This window comes from Mixophyes fleayi, chromosome 2 (genome assembly GCF_038048845.1).
Source record: "Mixophyes fleayi isolate aMixFle1 chromosome 2, aMixFle1.hap1, whole genome shotgun sequence".
Lineage (NCBI taxonomy): Eukaryota > Metazoa > Chordata > Amphibia > Anura > Limnodynastidae > Mixophyes > Mixophyes fleayi.
Window position 1 is genome coordinate 359,531,041 of NC_134403.1, and position 19,982 is coordinate 359,551,022.

Sequence of the window (19,982 nt, forward strand, 5' to 3'; positions counted from 1 at the left end):
TGTAGCAACAGAACAATAACACGGAGAGTACATGATTTACATACATAATCTGATTTTCCTTAACGTCTACCTGTCATCGCAACACAGCGGAAATGGTTATTTTTGGGGCTAAACCAATAGTCACAACGTTGTGCCTTATGAATTTATATGGAACTAGTGACTGCTGTAGTATTGGGGGACAATCCATACCCACTAAAATAGCCCAGACAATGTCTGCCTCCACTGCAAGTATACACTGTAAAAGGTCAGTAATATGTTGTTACTCGTGCAGAGATCATTTCTCTGCATAATTTCACTTGTGTTAAATTGAATCCGTGCAATAGCAGAAGCCGCTATTGTAGGAGTAAAACGGACTAAAACCTAAAAATTCAGACAGTAAAACCACTACTACCAGCTACGCAAATGAAAATTAAAAATGTCATATGGCATTGATGAAACCTCATCCTCTAAAAAAAACATAAGAAAGGGTCAAAGTATAAGAAAATACAGTATAATTCTATATGGCGTATTCAATTGTTAGCGTTAACGCTAACAAACGAGCGCTCAAAAAATCTTACCGTTAATACGGTAATTACTCGCGGAATTTCAGCTCGCCGTGAAATTCCGCGAGTAAACTACCGTATTAACGGTTTTCATGCGCAATATTACCGTATAAACGGTAATATTTTTGAAGCGCTCGTTTTTCAGCATTAACGCTGACAATTGAATACCCCCCTATAGGGCATATTCAATTGTCGCCGAAAACCCTGCGGTCCGCGCACGATTACAGCTATTACGGTAATCTTGCGCGGAAAAACAGTTAATACGGTAAGTTACTCGCTGGATTTTAGCTCGCAGCTCCCTGAGCCGCGAGCTGAAATCCAGCTAGATTTTACCGTATTAACTGTACTAGTTTTAACGCAGCAGAACTTTTTAACAATTGAATATGCCCCTATAAGTGGTGAAAAGTGCTCATTCAAGTAGGACCAGCGGTATATTAGTTGTATATTTTCCTTTAATGACATTTGGAAGACAATTTTCCCAACCCGAGATATAAACTTGTAAATGAATACATGATTGAATATCTTGACGGGCTCACAACAATAACATGATGCTAAAATTGGGTCAATGCCGTGTGTATTGTGCAACATGGCATGATAAAACTTCTTAAGTACAAAATTAAAGGTTTTGGGATTGATACATCCAACTACGAGAAGAAAATACAAAACAAAAACTGTAACATTCCGTGTGGTCTTAAAAAAAAGCAATATTTCAAACAGCGACCAACACAAGCCATTGGTTTTGGGAATGTCTATGTTTATTTGGATTCTGAGGAAGTACTTTATCCGGATTATAAGTGCTTTGGTATAATTAGGTTTCTTATCATGTCGAAAGAGTTGCCGTCAGGATGAACTGTGACCACGTCTTTTCCTTCTTGAAGAACTTGGAGGAATCCAGAGTCGTCTACGCCCACGATCCAGGCCCACGGGCCGTCCTCGCCACCAAGTCGAACCTGTTGCCCACTACAAAACATACAGTGAAATGTGACACGGAAGCACAGAAAGGCCGTAGCTGACATTAGTTACAGTCCTATGCCCTCAAACAATGATACCACCGTTTTGACCCAAGAAGGCTACGATATGTTCTATGTATTAGGAGTGATCAGTGGATAGGATGAGCCGTGGGGTACCAGAGATTGCTTGCCGGTAGGATCCAATTAAATAACTAAAGCTCTGGCTGAACACCAAACTTGAAGGCCTTAAAATCTTTGCTTTTCGGAGCCCAACAAATAAATTAGGATAAGACCAAGTGAAACCAGACCAGTATTTAGTGATGGTGTTGGAAGTAGTATCAATCATACATCAACCTTAGCAGTGTTGAAATAACAATTCGGTCAAAAGCACAAGCAACAAAGAGTGATTTCCTAAATATGTCCAGCTAGTTCTGTCCCCATCTCCCGTAGAGATTCCAGGCTCTTTCGGGAGAAAAATCTTTGTACAGCACACAGGGCACCAGGACGTAGCCAGATCGTAGCTGAAGGACCATTGCTATAAGTGTGTATGTGCTATTTATGCAACACGGTTTAGATGTAATGGCCAAGAGACTTATGGAGGACCCGCTGTATTTTTCTCTAAAATAACGCACTGACCAGCTGGACTTCACTATGATATGGTAACACCGTCGCAGTGAGTCAGCCCCGACGGGCTAGCACTGCCGCGTTTGTAGAATAAGCACTGCCTGATTATTAGAAAACATTTTAGAACAGTCTGAACCTGTCATTAATGCAAGACCCGCCATATAAGGGTTAGTGGTAGCTAACGCTAATATGCCTGACTATATAGCTTATTTTTTAATGACTATCATCATTTACCAACAGCTGTTTCCAAATAATTCGGTGAAATAATATAGTTAGTTCTTAGCCGAAATTAAAGCAAAGAGATTCATTATTTAATGCGCAGATATTTCAAGTTTTTTTCAGATCTTACTGTTTGGAAACGTGGATACGTTAGTAACATTAATATTTATTGGGACAATTTCAGAGCTTCTGGTTATAGGAACTCTGGTCTCTGTGCTCTAACTACCTCTATAATCTATAGACTATTCTCTCTCTCTGAGTCACTGGATCTTGGGGTACTCGTGCCACCTAAATCACATCAGTTGTCCACTTACATTACAATCCCCAGCGTCTGGCTGTGTGAGAGACACAAGGCACATCCTACACATGGTGTTCAGCACACAGATACAAGAGTGACTGTGTGCATATAGCGAACATTCAATTTAAAGGGACAATAACCTTATTTTTTTATATTTCCCTTTGTGTTTGTCTAATGTAAATATTATGATATGAATGTTTGAAAATACTCATGTTACACGTCTTAATCCATCTAGGTTCTTCTTTTCTGACAGTCCGTTTGCAGAACTCATCACACAGTTCCGCTGCCAATATTTGTGTTCTCTTCCCCAAAATCTATGAATGTCCTCCCAGTGATCTCCTGCCAAACTTATTGAGGGAAGAAACACAAAAAAAAATGCTTTGGCACTCTACTGTAAAATACCCGAATATATGACCCAATATAAGGACTTTCACTTACAATGGTTATTATATAAAGTAATAGAATAAATTGTTTTCCCCCCAACTTGAGTCAGGCTGGAAGTGAGAGGCGAGAAGGGAACTGACAGAGAGTTGGTAACGGGACTTAGCCTAGTTGAAGACATTATTAGTAAGAGTGATGACTACAGGTATGTGTGCCACTAGATCGCACAGAACATGTGTTTGCAACTAAGAAAAACATAAAAATGCATTTTATGTACAGTATTCATTAAGGATATCCTGATTTATGTAAAGTAAAAAAAAATACAAAAAAATATTTTATTAAAAAACACATTTTTTCATTAATAATTATAGTATTAATAGTTGCTAACTTATTATATAGATTTTTTTTTTCCATGGGTTCTGTTGGGACTTTATAAAGCACACATGTAGGAGCGTATCCTGGATTGTGTTCTGTCTGTCTACATATCTTGAGATCCGCTTGGATTTGAATACGGGCGTACAAGTTACGGGCGTGTTTTTTAAGCGCAAGGTGCGTTCAGGCTACGTCCGAAGATGAGTCAGCCCCAATGTTTCATGCAATAAAACAATGATCGCATTTTGAGCACGCTGATCTTGCTCATTGAACCACACACAAATCACGCATATTTTTTTTTTGCATGGAAAATAAAAAAAGCAACAACTTCTTGCCGTCCCGATCCTGTGACATGTTTACAGGTTAATATACACATTAAAAGGTGTCATGTGACTCTGTTAAAGGAAAAGGCTTTGTTTACCCATCCATGGCGGACAATGTGCTTATCTCCATGATGGATGCTGGAAATATGAATGACACACTTATAATTCAAAACAAGCAGAGCTTAATCCCAGGCCAAAGAATATGCAAGGTCTACGATAAGTTATCAGGTTGTTGTCAACGAGTGAACTTTTGCACCGCGCTGAGCAAATGGGTCACGAACAATGCCGAAAAAACCACTCACCTGTGTACCCAGTATTTATAATACGTTGGCAGAACGCCATTGGGTCCCTCCGTCTGAAACGTGTGAATGAGCTTCTCCAGAGCGGTCACCGACCGAGCCATCAACACATCCACCCTTAGCGGATCAATATTTGTTTTATACCTCTTGTTGTGTTCTGAGATGAGGTCGTTGATGCAGATTGTGGGGTTACTGTTACTGACGTTGAACCCACAGCCTAGAAAAAAGAAATGCAAATAAAGATGTGTCACACGGTCTCACAACATACAGCTATTGTACACAACATGCGGCTCTGCTGTTGGTCTGGGTAGTGGGGTTAACGGAGCCAGCGCGAGTCCCTGGTACTTTCCTGCAATATGATCTTCTTGCTGCATTACGGTTAACTTTGTGATAGGTTCAGACCGAGCTCTTATTTCCTTAGGAGCAAATCACGGGCAAAGAGTCTCACCTAACAAAAGTCACATAGCTAAAATGAAACATTACTGTACAGAAAAATTTAAAGTGCAATCAGACACCAAATACCTCATCAGTCCATTGGTTCCTAGCCATTTGGAGACTTTATAATCCTTAGTGTACAGATAATGGACAAAATAAATCCAAGCACCAATATAAAGTCTCTCAATAGGGCGATAGGCCACAACGTCAGGCCAATGCCACCTGTAAGCTCTGTCTTGTGGAGACTACCAGTCTGGAAGGTTGGGGCACCAAGGTTTCACTAAATGGTCAATCATCTGATGGATGGTGGTGATAAGCATTGTTTTTCCAGAATATCCCATAAAGGTTCTTTTGGGGTCAGATCTGGTAAAGGAGAAGGTCATGACATAAGGACATTATCAGTGCCATGTTTATCAATCCACTGGGTGACCACCCGTGTTTTGCAGATAGGGGCATAGTCATTTCTAGAAGGCACCCCTCTCATCAGGAGAAAAATGCTGCAACATGGGATGAAGTACCATTTGGCACGGATTAGAAAAAATGACTTCTAAGAACCATGCCAGAAAAAGGTTCTGAGGAACCACCAAAACCTTTTTCCTTTTTGGAACAAGCACTCAGGGCTGTAGGATTTTTTAGGTTGGTGCCACTCGTGCACATGTGTCTCCAACATGGTAACAGAGCATGAAATATCACATTCCTCCACTGCTCAGTAGTCCCCTGTATGTTCTCTTTACACCGCAGAACCCACCAATGTGCAGAGCCACAGCTGATGATAAGACCTGCTGCTCGCACCGCAGGGAGAAATGTCTAGATCTACCGTTGTTTCTCTATTGTGATATCATGATTCCACCAATGTTGCCCTTTGCTGATGTTGTTCCCTAAGATATTTATACTGACATTACCATAGGATCCATTTATTGTGACACATTATAAAGTTGAAGTATCTGGGACACTCCTGCCCCAGCAATCACCCATTTTTCAAGATGACGGAGGTCTCCTCTTGCAGCCATGTTGGCCGTAATTATAGTTAACCAGCCTGGTCCAACATTTCTATACATGACCCTGACCATACTGGGGTGTTATTTGCCTAAATAACGCATGAGCCATGCCTGTGTGCTGTCAATATGCTTAGTGTCCCTCATTTACCAAAGTGTTTCCATTTTCTGGTCCATTACCTGTAAATCTTAACTGCAAAGGAAAATCATCAAATAACAAAATACACCAGGCGGTTAATGTATTAAGCTCCCATTCTAGCAAATCGCAGATATTCGGCGACTTTAAAATTTAAAACGGCAACTTAAAGACAAGTTTTGCCTTTAAATTTTGCTGGCAAAGCCACTAAATAGCAGCGATTTGCTAGAATCGGAGCTTAATACATTTACCTCCAGGACTTTAACTGTGTACCTAGGCACAGGTAACAAGGTAATGTGTGACTTAATGTGCATTTCATACCGATCAGAATATGAAACATATTTCCCATGAGGGTGGAGTTCACCAGCACTCCCCCGAGCTTCATCAGGTTGCCGTAGTAAATATCATTCGGCCACTTTACTTTTAATTCGATATCCTGTAGGAAACAATAATATAAAACATACCTAAGTAAGATAACTATGAGATATTATTTAAAAAAAAGCATAACACAGCAGGTACTTCAGTGGGCAATAATTAAAACAAACAATAACAAAAAAAGTACCCAGTCAGTGTCATATTACTATTAACAGATCCTTTATTTGTTGTCAAATGTAATGTCAGCACATCAGAACCATCGGTTCAGAACCTCAACTGGAGGGAGTGTCACTATGGAATCTTAGAACTCTGCTAGTAAACCGCAGCATTCTGGAGACAATGATGGGGGTACGGTCTCCTTGCCACATATGCAGTGCTGTGACTAGGAAATGGTAGCATAGTGGTTAGTATTGCTACCTCACAGCACTGCGGTAGGAAGTTAATTCCAATCAGGGCAATATCTGTGTAGAGCTTGTATGTTCTCCCCGTGTTTGCCTGGGTTTCCTCCTGGTGCTCCGGTTTCCTCCCACACTCCAAAATCATACTGGAAGGTTTATCGGCAGCTAACAAAAGTGGACCCTAATGAGCGTGTGTGGTAGGGAATATAGATTGTAAGCTCCATCGGGGATTGGGCCTGTCGTGAATGATGAGCTTTTCTCTGTAAATCACTGTGTAATATGGTGGTGCTGTGTTAAATGATCAATAACAATTCCACGTTTCACTCCTCTGGCTTCAGAATGCCGCATTCTCTGGCTGAATAAAACAAAACTTTGTAAAACTAAGTGTGACACTACCCGCAGGGGCAGGTAGCTTCAAAACTGAGCATTCCTTATTGAGGCTTCTAGCCTTGTAACAATGCTATAACGAATGTTATCATCTTAAACAGTACTTCCATTTATAACATCAAACAATAGCGAATTGTTTATTTTGAGTTGGCGTTTAAATGATTCTATTCCCACTTTCCATAAATTTGGTTTCAGACATGAGAACTGCTCCATACCGGATATACAATATCTGAGTAACGGACTAACAGCAAGTAGTCATGTAACGGACAAATGGTGTATTCAGCCCCCACCTCTTATATGCATTCACCCCCCTTGGTCAATACTTTGTTGAAGCACCTCTGGCAGACATTACAGACAGTAGTCTTGCTGGGCCACTCAAGGACATATACTGTATTTTCATAGCAAGTCCCTCCACAGCTGCTCTGCAATGAGCTTTGGATCACTGTCCTGTTCAGTATTTCTGGCAGAGGGGAGCAGGTTCCCAGCCAGTATCTGTCTGCAACGTGCACAATTCATCTCCCCATAACCTGATATATCATGATGCTACTACCGCCATACATCACGGTGGGGATGTGGTGAGCAGGCTGGTGTGCAGTGTTTCACATGTACCTTACATACTGATTAGCATTCAGCTCTGCAGTCTCATCACACCACAAGGCTTCTCGTCACATCTTTGCAGTATCTTAATAAGACTGACGCGCCTGCCTGTCCTCATGACAGCACCTCCAGGATGGCAGGCCCTTACTCTCAAATATTATATGTGCATTAAAATAAAGTTATGCCACTAAATCCTGTTTTAGCAGATTTCACTGGGGGTTGCGAGTGCCCTGTATTTTTCTCAGAAATAGCCCTGCGTAAGTTACTTTGAGATAGGTGTGGCTAGCCCAATCTGCAGCCAATCAGTGGACAAGAATAACACTTGGGTAAGGCCAGCCTGAAACCAATGAGAGAATTAGAATGTTCACAGAGCTAGACCAACCTGTAGCCAATCAGAGCGTTGCACAGCTAGACAGTCACATCTGCGTCCACTTCTTATCAATAGCTCTAAGTGACCAGGCTAGTATGCCCTTCACCACTTGCAGCCCACAGACCCGTCAATCTTATCAGTATGTGCACAACTTGGAGCTGTTTATTGTAGGAAAGTAGGGAACCAGACTACAGAATGTGGGATATGTTTTACAGAACGATAGGTACAAGCATATACAGTTGTCAACAGGTGAAAATGAGAGGATCATGACACTACAGGGCACAAAAAACAGGCTAGGCGGTGAGGCACAACCCACGAAATTGGTCAGATAAGGTCAGGGTAAGATAATGGTCAACATGTGCCAGTTTTTACTTGGGCAGCGCATGCTTGTGAAAAACAAGCCCTAACAATGCCCCATGATGGACCCTGAGATAGATCAACTTGTAACTTTTCAGAGCTGGAAAAAATTAAAACCAACATAAGTGACAACAAAATATATGTTTGAGACATGAAACCAAGTTCTTACATCTAACATCTTTGTACAATTCACTACTGCACTGAATATTAACTTTATTGTAATTATAGTGCAGCAACGCAGTGGCTAATACACCTGTCTCCACGAACAATTACCTATAGACTCCCAGCAAATACTTTATCTATCTCGTCAGGCTAGAGCATCATTTAGAGACCCCTGTAATGTCATCCCCCCCACACGTATCGTAAAGGTGAAATCAATCTGTGTTCTCTCTGCCAATTCTCTACAAGCCGAGGACTGTGGCATTCTTGAAAGCACTTCCATCTGCTTACATTTAGTGGCTGGGCTGCGAATATTTCAGAGAGAGCTCCCTACGGGCGAGACGTAGATATGTGCCCTGCAAGGCTTAGAAAGATTTAAGGGAAAAATGTTTGAGGTTTGGACACGAGGTAGTGACTGAAGAGCCGGATTACAGAACTTGTGCGTAAAGGTAACGGATTGAGAACAGACTGATGTTGGAGAAACCAGCCATGACTGGCCCCCGACACTTTCTACCCACGTAGAGACCTCTAATCTAGGCAGCGCTCACAGGGCTGATAAATGGACGTAAGGCATGAACGTCAGCAGGATGGGAGCAGCAAGGAGAGACGTGGAGTATATAAAAAGATGTAGTGTAAATGTGAGGAAGTCATTGGAATTAGGGAATATGAGAAACATATGCTGTGTTGTATAGAGAAGGTTTACAGTTAGCAGTGAGACACGGTAACGGCAGCTCAGAATGAGCTACGAGGTGCTGAAGGCGACTGACTGTTTCAATAAATGTTGTTACCCTCTGTTAATAAAATAATGTCAAGTATTCCACAGTGAGGCCAGCGAACTCTCACTTTTACCAAGACACAATTAAAAGGGTCATATAAATGTAGCTCGTTAAGAGGCCAAATCTATTTCCGTTATAGAAAACTTGTTAAAATGCCTACATTTTATTCAGGATATTCAATCATGCTAAATGAGTTTAGTCATAAAATAGCAAATTTACAAAAAGGATAGAATGCTTTAATATTCCTTAATTAAAATCATTGAGCAGTTGGTTGTGTTCAGGTGTTCTTGTCCCCAGAGCACACTAGAGGCGGCCATTTTGCGGCTGAACCAATATTTATCAAAAGCAGCTTATCGATTCGGGAAATGGTGACATCCCTGAGGCACTTTATAAGTTATACCTCAAATCTAGTCATGGATCTCACAGGTTACTACCGTCACTGGTTTGTCGTGAAATGATAAGTTGTATTCTCATGACTATTGATCATTTCGCAACAATGGCTGCCCCCTGTACGCACTGGCAATGGGCAGAGTCGGCACTACCAAAGCACCTGACGGGGAAAGAGAAGTGCCCAATGAGAGTTGGTCGTCTACTCCACCGGATGAAGCAACCGGCATTCCGTGGGCTATATTGCTGTAAACTTCTGATTGATGATTAACAGCAATATGTTTATAATAAACACGGTTTACTAGTTTTCAAGTAAGACAATCAGAGAGGACCAGTCTCTGTCATTTCCTTTTCTTCTCTGTATGTAAATACTGCTCGGCACTGCCCATGTTGATAGAGATCATGGTGTCACCTTGCAGCCAGCAAAGATCGAATCTTCTAACTGTCCTAAGCATGATATAATCCTTCTTACATTACTAATATGAGTATTTTCCTTTTTTGCATTTAACTACACTTAACAATTCACTGGTTTGACATTGAACAATTTAACTCTATATCATGCCCTTTACTCTGGGTAGAGGGTGAAAAAGTGATTACAACAGTTTTTGCTTTAACATAGATGGTACTTACTGAGTGATAGATATCAGAGTAGCGTTAAATTGGAGTGACAGGTTTGCGGTCAGTGTTGGAGACATTCCAAAAGATTCCGGAATCAGTGTCAATTTTCCACTACACTAAAAGGGGGAAAACTGGGGGAGTGGCTTAATATATGATGGGCGGGCTTGGGTGTGGCCAATTTTGTCACAAAGCTTTATGAGAAATGTTAGTCGGCATGTTTCTAACACCAGAAATTCTTCTCCTACAACATGAACAAACCTCCGCTGGACTTTCCCTGTAACTACAAAGTCGTGGCAATCGTGACACATGACGTTGCGGTAAATAAACGGTTTCTTGAATGCTGATCCCTTATTTTTATGCAACAACATAGATGAGGAGACATATAAGTAAATAAACATTGTGGTGCGCAATAATAACCTGTGTACCTCGTATCCAGGCATGGATCTTACGGCCTCCACCACCGCCAAGGACATGAGGTGTTGAACGAAGGCGATCCGCTGTCCCAGCTGTGATGACAGAGGGATAGACACCAGTAACGTCATCAAGGCACATCCTTTAGGGCTGAGCCAGACATTCCCACCACGACCTGCACAGAAAAAGGTATCTAACTTACATGTACAGAAATAATTGTATTAGACGTAACATTTAGTAGTGTACAGTACACAATGTGGGATAACTAAGGCTACGCACACAAGGGTTGTGATTGGATAACGGGGAGAGATGGATAAAACGATGCTTCAGTGCACATAGATCCTGATTTAGGGACCGATTCATCTTCGAACGCAACTTGGCTTTAAAAAACAAAAAGTACGTAATTTTCACGCATGTACGCCCAAATACAAGGCATCACGGGCATCATGGTGGGTAAGTGGTTAGCACTTCTGCCTCTCAGCACTGGGATCATGAGTTCGATTCCCGACCATGGCCTTATCTGTGTGGAGTTTGTATGTTCTCCCCGTGTTGCGTGGTTTTCCTCTGGGTGCTCTGGTTTCCTCCCACACTCCAAAAACATACTGGTAGGTTAATTGGCTGCTAACAAATTCACCTTGGTCTCTATGTCTGTGTGTGTGTTAGGGAATGTAGACTGTAAGCCCCAATGGGACAGGGACTGATGTGAGTGAGTTCTCTGTACAGCGCTGCGGAAATAGTGGTGCTATATAAATAAATGGTGATGATGATGATGATGATACAAGAAGATCTCAAGAAACGTTTCCATTTGAATCTGGGTATGAATACTCGCTGGCTATACGTTCTGTGGCGTAGACAGACAGAACATCCATATGTACAATAGTACAATATAAAAAGTCCCATGAGAACACATGCCAAAAAAGAATTACAAGAAATAAATGTACAACTTTTAATACTATAATCATTTATAAAAATATATGTTTAAAATAACTTAATTTTTACATTAAATACATAAAATCAAAAGTTCTTAATGCATTTTTATAATTTCTCTTACTTGTAAACACGGGTGATACGGCTAATAAGCACACGTACCTGAGATAAGCCCAGAGCTTGAATTGGCCGCGTGTGAGTACTCTCGGCCTCGGCCCACCCTTACTGTACATAGCCGTCGTTAGTCTGCCCCTTCCCACCCCTGTTTCGCCCTTCAAGAAGTAGGCAGACAGAAGTGTCATTTGCGCGCAGACGTGAATTGCATGTGAATGTGTTCACTGACGTAAGTACCGTCCGATGCATTTATACGGCTATTCCACGCAAGATATGATACGGAGATGTCACGCATTTGAAGATGGAACCGCCCCTTAGAGTGTATTTGCACGCCGTTACTTTGCGTTTTGCGTCCAAACTGCCGCACTGCGCTCTGAGCTGCACTTTATGCTGAAACACAGAGGAGAGCAGTTCCCATATTTCTTTTGGCCACATATTATTTAATGTTTAAAGATGATCTTCCAGCATACGCCATAAACTTTTGAATTTCCCTTATTTTTTTTCATCTACAAAGTAATCACTGGAAAGCAACAAACTTTTTCAAACAAACTTTGTGTTGTGTTAAATGGGGTAAAGCTACTTCTCACCGGACACACTGTGAAATGACAGATAATATCTTAGAGACAAATTGTGTGTGTGAACTTTCTCAACATCTGATTTCCCCTGTGATAGAATGACACAGAATACAAAATAAAAGCTTATATTATATGGGCGCAGGACAAAAAAAAAACCAACAAATTATTGGTTGAGTTTCCAAACAGTAACTTACAAAAGCATGTTTTCTTAATTGAAAAAGTAAAAAAAAAGTCTCCTGACCTTTGCCTTGAGTCTGACGAGTCGCTATAGCGATTAACCCCATTTCCTCGGGTTCGTGAAACATCAGCCTGAAAGTGATGGGAAAATAACTGGTCAGTTAGAACAGGAAGCAGAGACAAATAAAAAGTAATTACGTGTGAAATGAGCAATCAGCATCACTTTGCAAGAATAATTTTATCGCTGAAGAGGCTGACCAAACACGGCGCACCCTTACACTGCTGGCAGGGAGCAAATGCTGCTGTAATAGGAAGAAAGCAATGGATGGACACAATTATTTTATTGTTAATTTCAATGAACCGCTCCCTTCTTACAGACTTATGTCGGTGGGGGTCCCTCACCTAGGATGTCTGTTGTTTTGGTGATGCCAATGTACCGGAGACTTCTGCTGAAGAGTGCAGTAGAGACACATCCGATCCGACAAACTGGCTGATATGAATGCCAGCTCCTGATTGGATGAGTACGATGGCCATCCAATCAGGAGCCAGCAAGCATTTCTACCAGTGTGTCAGATCCTGGCAATGTCAGTATGATGGTCAACTGTATCGGACAAACAACCTGTAGGGGAACAACTACCAGTGTATAAGTTTAGGGGATGGAAAAAAAAGCTGCAAAATACTATAAAAACAAAACAAAATAAGACTATAATTTGCATTGACAATTTTCATTTTTATTGCTGCGATGTGGCGTTCAGACACTACGCCATGCACATTGCCGGCAATAACGGGAAAAAATCTCCTCTCAGTTTTCCTAGTACCTCTCTGGAGCGGACATTCCGGATAAACCTTGCGGCTAATTGAATCCCCCCCTACATTTAGTTACTTAATGCATAAATGTCTTGTTCAAGCTACTGTGTATGGCAAATTATTTATGGAAAAGGAGTTAAAAAGGTATAAGGCATGACTTATAAGGGTAATTAATACACTGAATATTAAAAAATAGATCCATTCTAAATGCATTCAATTGATTTACACAACTTCGTGTGTTTAGAATAAAAAAAAAGTCTCTATGTTAGAAGTAAAATTTGGTAGGGAATTACCCTGCACATCCACCCTTCTCATTTATCTTTGTATGAGATCCCAAAAAATATTACTGAACTACTAAAAACCATTCCATATAATACAGTGGCTGCAAAAAGTTTTTTCACATTTTTGTCTTACATCATGACATTAGAGAGGATTTATTCAGGAATTCTTATTACTGATCGATACAAAACACTCTAATGTCAAATAAAAAAACAACAACTGTAAAGGTTCTATTTAATACTTGGTAGACGCACCAGTAGCTGCAATTATAGCTGCAGTCTATTTGGCCAAATCTCTATTACAATTAAAATTGGGTGAATAGTGTAACAAAACTAATGGTCTTAGTCTGTCAAGATCTATTGTAGAGAACTGGATAACAGGAGATGTGAATAGCTCAGACTGTTACTTTTTCAAACAGGACTTGTACATGTCAGCTGATCTCCCAGCTATCAAATAAATAGGTAAGAAACAGCTTTAATTCACACTTATTTTTTTGCAACAGAAAGCAACAGACAGGTTAATAACAATCATTTGCAAATCATAGCAATACATCAATAAAATAAGAGAGTTGACTTCTTATAACACATATTCTACTAGTATAAGATATTACCTTATTGCTAGAAGTTTACACACTGCATAGCGGTTGGCTAACCGATAAATACATTAGATCTGCAGTTGTCCAGTGTTTGGGGGTATTCAATTATCAGCGAGTTGTTGTTTTTTTTAGCGTGTTAAGTCATTTTAACGCTGTTTTTTTTTTATCATTTTTCGAGCGGGTTAACTTTACCCGCAATTCAACTCCATTTTTAACGCTACATTTTTTTTCATGAAACGTTCCTCTCACGCTCCAGTAGAAGGTCTATTGAAAGTATAGGGTGTACAAGAGGCAGTCGCGTTAAAAGCTATTCAATTGTTTTTTAATGCGGCGGGTAAAACAGGAAAATATGCTGTTTTATCTCGCACCTCTTTGGGGTATGATAAAAATAAAAAACTTCACAAAAGTATGTGAAATCATGTAAAAATGTTGAAAAAAAGTTAAACCTATGTTTATCACTAATGCCTAACTTGTGTAAGTTGATTTTCTTGTGAAAATATATTTAAATAAAAAAACATAAAAAAATAAAATCACTAATTAATTATTTTTATGTATGTTTTTGGTACAAATATGAATGTAGTAATGTGTTTTGACATGGTATAGATGATTGATCAGTAAAAAAATATGCTAGAGAAAGTACTGTAATGTAGATATTATCAATGTGTAATGCAATCTAATGTATGGAAGTGTATGGTAAACCTTTTTTTGTTTGTTATACATGACGGTGTTAAAACTCCCCTTCACTCCCCTAAAATATCGCACCACACAATGTTTAACGCGCGGGGGCAGCGATACCTCTTTTTCAATTGAATTGCACGAGTTTTCCCGCTGCACTAACTCAAACGGTCGCTATTGCCGTCAAAAACCCGCGGGAGATTTTTTTTTTTTTTTTTTAACACGGCGGGGAAAAAAACCTTCGCTAACAATTGAATACCCCACTTTGAGTTTTTCAAACCTGACGATTCCGACTCCGAGCTCAAAACATAATGAAGACTACATCATCAATGTGTGATTACATGACCAGTCTTACAATTACTTTTCAGTGCTCCATCCTAGTCTCCCGTTTCTAACTTTCAGAAAAAGACCTTCCAGAGCTTCACAAACATGTTTTACATTAAAATAGTATACATGGTATACTAAAGTATACTAAAAAATAAATAATATCTGTTTTTTTGGGAGAAGGATTACTAAATATGTGATGTTGTGGCCGGGTACAAGGCTGAGGAGTGACAGCAGATCGCAAGTCAGCAAGACTTGGAAGGAGAAACGTTAGCATCCTGGGTAATCTGTCCCTCTGCCTAGTGAATGGGTGTGGCGGATCTCAGCTGTATTCCAGCATGCCAGGTTTAGATCATACTGTATTATTACAAAAATCCACATGTTCCCTGTGGTGTCAGGTTCACTGGTTTTGACTGAATGAATGAGTAGCTGGCACAGACCAAGAACACAGTCATCTCCCGGTTGCACCATAAGCATCTCTACCTTGCTGCTCTCTGTCTCTATCTAGGTTTATACAAGTTACAGCACAGTTCTCTGCTTTAGACAAGTAACACTGGCACATACTAGACATACGGGATCACAAAATCTATGACATACAGGAAAGGTAAGTGTGTGTGTGTGTGTAGACTAATGTGTGATAGACTAAGTGGGCAGCACGGTGGCTTAGTGGTTAGCACTTCTGCCTTGCAGCACTGGGGTCATGAGTTCAATTCCCGACCATGTTCTTATCTCTAAGGAGTTTGTATGTTCTCCCTGTGTTTGCGTGGGTTTCCTCCGGGTGCTCCGGTTTCCTCCCACACTCATACTAGTAGGTTAATTGGCTGCTACCAAATTGACCCTAGTCTGTGTGTTTGTCTGTCTGTGTGTATGTTAGAGAATATAGACTGTAAGCTCCAATGGGGCAGGGACTGATGTGAGTGAGTTCTCTGTACAGCGATGCGGAATTAGTGGTGCTATATAAATAAACGGTGATGATGATGATGATACAGCATTATTGGGTCTATTTTTTAAAATATTAGCAGCGCAGTTCAATGACACTTCGGCAGGCCAGAGTAGAGGTATACGTGCCACTCGGCGAAATCCTGTGATAACCATTTCTGTCCGAGGGCTAAAATAGATTAGATAGGTAGTTTAACAGAATGGGTGTTTTTGCCAGTTTTTCCCTTCCATACATAGGCCCCTATGTGCTAAATCCACAGCTTCTTAATTTCTGTTGGCTGCCACAGTCTAACAAACTAAATTGAAACTCACAACACTTTGAACATGAAAACCAGGACTTTTTCGCTTATTTCAAAGTCCCTTCTTTTGCTTACAAATAATACTGAAACAGCATCACCCAGCTCAGGTAAACTAACGAAGAAAACTAAATAAAAATCAGATACATGCAGCCCAAATCTTACTTCTAGGAGTCATATAAAACTTACATGATGACGAAATGGACAGTGTTTTAGATGAAAAATATTAACAGGGGGTGGACGAATTGGCACTCTCTCATCCGTGTGACATAGGCTACATTATGTGGCGCTTTCTAAACTGAAATGATCGCTCAGTAGCCCATAAACTTGCTTAGCGGGAACAGCAATGGAGGGTGCACGGACAAGTAAAAATGTACTCAACCCATTACCTTGGTCTCCAATCCTCGGAGAGTAAAGTCTGTATGAAGAAAAATGATATATAAATCTCAACAGTATATTGACAGCAGCAGAAGCAACAGCTTCCGAGCCAGGGAGGCTGGGGGACCCGAGGCGGAGGAGGCAGTCGGGAGATAAGGGGGAGACTGGCATAAGGTAGAAGACCAGCAACAAGGAACACATTTTGGAGAGCTCCCAAGTAATGTCAGAAGACAGCACAGTTGACAAATTTGTGAATGAAGTATGATGGGTGTCGTTGGTGTTATTGGGGGGCAGATTAGGGGGCTATGGGCCATATTTTCCCCAAAGATCATTGCACAGGCCCCTGAACCGTACAGTATGCCAACTCGCCAGTTGTAGAACTACAACTCCCAGCACAGTCTCCATGCCGGTCATTGACTATAAAAAAAAAAAAGCCACAAGTTGCTTCTGTGTTATAGATAAAATTAAATAATTTAAGCTCGACCAGCCTCTAAAATCCGCTTACAACAAGCCCCAAATACATGGAGCCAAAAACAGGGATCAGTTTTTACACATCTACTATGAACAGAAATTGGTGTTTATTGTAGTATAAACTTTAGGAGAAACAGGAGATGGAAATCTTAAGGGAGTGTAATAAAAAATAAACAAACATTAACAAATTATATACGCTCAATGATTACATCCTTTAAATTTAACAAGTGTGTATATTTCATTTGCCAAGAATGCAACAGACGTAGGAGCTCTGTAGCACTAACCAGCGTTGTAAAATTACAACAACAAGCTTGCGATAAAAGAGAGAAAAAAAAGAAGCAAAAAGATGGGCGCGTGGATAATATTTTAGTATAAACATAAAAGATAATCAAGCCATAATTGTGGATGTTTGAGGAATTATGTTAAAGGAACACACATGACTCCTCTACACAACGGCACAATATTTAATGAGAAATAGGTTTCAAAGTGATTTCTTTCCCCGAGAGATCTAATTAGACTTTAATAACATTAACATTAGACTACATGATGAATAGCCTACACATGCGGAGGCTGACGGTAATAGCTCTATGCACAATAAAAGGTCCTTAAGGAGGAAAGTGGGAAACGTTTATTACAGAAACAGAGAACCCGAATTAGCAACACAACTTTTAATTTTGGGACGGGTTTAGTAATTAAAGGAATACTTACATAATACTTGTACACAGGGAGAGGTCCATTTAAATCAAGGTTTAAAAAAATAAATAATGTAATTAATAATTTATGCATAATTTATGAGCTAATAAGGCAACTTTGCCACTCATATTTACACACAAACTATACTATATATCATACTTGCCAAATCTCCTGGAACGTCCGGGAGACTCCCGAAATTCGGGTAGGTCTCCCGGACTCCCGGGAGAGCAGGCAAGTATCCCGCATACTGTAATTTGATGGTCAAAATGATGTGATTTGTATCATTTTGGCCCCACCCCCCGCCTCAAAATGACGTTTTTGTCGCCGGGGTGGGGCCAAAATGACGCGATTGATTTTGAAACAGACTAAAAATTTCGTTCAACGATGGAACAACATAGTTCCAACCCTGCAGAGTGTAAGCACTCAGGACCGGCAGTGTCCATAGATCTCTATGGAGTGTGCAGAGTCACCATCTTTTCAGCAGATGGTTATGACAGATGAAGAGCACAGATCTGAAGGTAAATCGTGTACAATGTGTTTAGTGTGTACACGTGAATAGTCACGCTGATCGGGACTTTCACTCATTGGTATAATTATTAATGACATCGCTTCGGGAGAACTTTTCTGTAGTGTGTACCCAGGCTAAATGATTTCATGTTTCGCCCAATTAGATCTGATCAGATTGCATTTTGATCACTCAGAATGATCAATTCCAGGTCCAAACAATAGTCTAAAAAATTTGGTTAAAAGCTACCAAATTAGCCATACAAACCTGCATTTCTGTCTGGCAGTCGCCTGCTTCCGTGTGGTGGGTGACAGTCAGAATATAATCTTTCTTGTATTGTCTCTAGTCTAAGCTTTCAGCCTATTCTTCTCCCACATTCTATACCCATTCAGAAACATGAACACTAATCTTTAAGGTTAGGTCATTCCTACATTCTTACTCCTGCCCTTCTCAGCACAAGGAGCCTGATTCAGAGTAATGTACACCGGTCTGCATAGTGTATGTTAGCTCAGAAATGAATATATGCAGCTGCTGCTATTCAGATCTGAGACTTTGTGCCACTTCCGACTCCCTATGCCCCAAGAGGCGCGACAGGAAAGTTCTCATGTGCGGTAAGAGAACGTTCAAGCGATCGCGTACGGAATCAGACTGGACGCAGTGGCAGATACGACTGAAAATGTGCATTTATTTGCGGGTGGCGAGAGGCAGATTTAAGTAGCGTAGAAAGATTAGGATGACGACAAACACCCAAATTAAGGACCCGGTTGTAATTAGAGATTTGCGAATGATTCGCTCATCGAGACTTTAGTAGTTGCTCGTCCATAGATTAAATTTGCTGAATCATCATCAGCAGCTATTTATATAGCACCACTGATTCCACAGCGCTGTACACAGAACTCACTCACATCAGTCCCTGCCCCTTTGGAGCTTACAGTCTAAATCCCGTAACATACACACAGACAGAGAGAGAGATACTAGGGTCAATTTGATAGCAGCCAATTAACCTACCAGTATGTTTTTGGAATGTGGGAGGAAACCGGAGCACCCGGAGGAAACCCACGCAGACACGGGGAGAACATACAAACTCCTCACAGATAAGGCCATGGTCGGGAATCGAACCAATGACACCAGTGCTGTGAGGCAGATGTGCTAACCACTGAGCCACCGTGCTGAATGTGTTGTAGCAAAGATACAAAAATCTTTTTTCTTTGTACGCTTGTAGGGATTTTATTAATGCTGTATTAGGCTGTTGGAAGTTTAAATGATGCTTTACAGCAACTTTCAAATGAAAAGATTTTTGTACATATTCGCAAGTTCGGGTGCGTCTGTTATCAAGCGGACACATTGGTTTCAAATTCAGAACTGGGTGCATCTTCCACTCTAACACAGCGCACACACACATACACCTGCATGCAACATTTTCATTCGCAAGTCACGGCTTGCGGCTTGAATCAGGCCCCAAGGGCACAAGCCACATCTCTTTAACTACTAGGTCTAGACCGTAAGCTCTTCAGGCAAGGTCTTCAAGTCCAGCGCCAGCGCGTGGCTAACCTTAAACAGGAATAAAGGTTGTATTATTTACAGTCATCATTCGCTAGAACATGGATTTAGAAAAAAAAGCTTTGTTGGGACGTATTTGATGCTTCTAGATGTTTGGCAGCGATTGCTGAACCATATTAATGAGCTGACTGGAAGTTCTTCTAGGCCAAGAAGAAACTCGGTAAGGAGGTAAGAAATACTAGAGAAGTGAGACAAATGGAGGCAGACAGATTTATTCCTGCTATGCGAGATAACTCTAGAGGCATTACAGCAGTTCTC

General features: G+C 40.7%; 1 protein-coding gene across 4 annotated transcripts in view; it reads right to left on the minus strand.

Annotated features, from left to right (window-relative positions):
- Nucleotides 1–976: 976 nt before the first annotated feature.
- HLCS (holocarboxylase synthetase) overlaps nt 977–19,982 on the minus strand; it is a 127,675-nt gene continuing 108,669 nt past the window's right edge. For all 4 annotated transcript variants that reach the window (XM_075197234.1, XM_075197235.1, XM_075197233.1 and 1 more), the window contains 5 exons: nt 12,267–12,334; nt 10,424–10,584; nt 5,896–6,010; nt 4,012–4,225; nt 977–1,502 (listed from right to left, as the gene is read on the minus strand). In XM_075197234.1, coding sequence (XP_075053335.1) covers nt 1,331–1,502; nt 4,012–4,225; nt 5,896–6,010; nt 10,424–10,584; nt 12,267–12,334 — 730 coding nt within the window. In that variant the 3' untranslated portion in view covers nt 977–1,330. The remainder of the gene's footprint in view (nt 1,503–4,011; nt 4,226–5,895; nt 6,011–10,423; nt 10,585–12,266; nt 12,335–19,982) is intronic.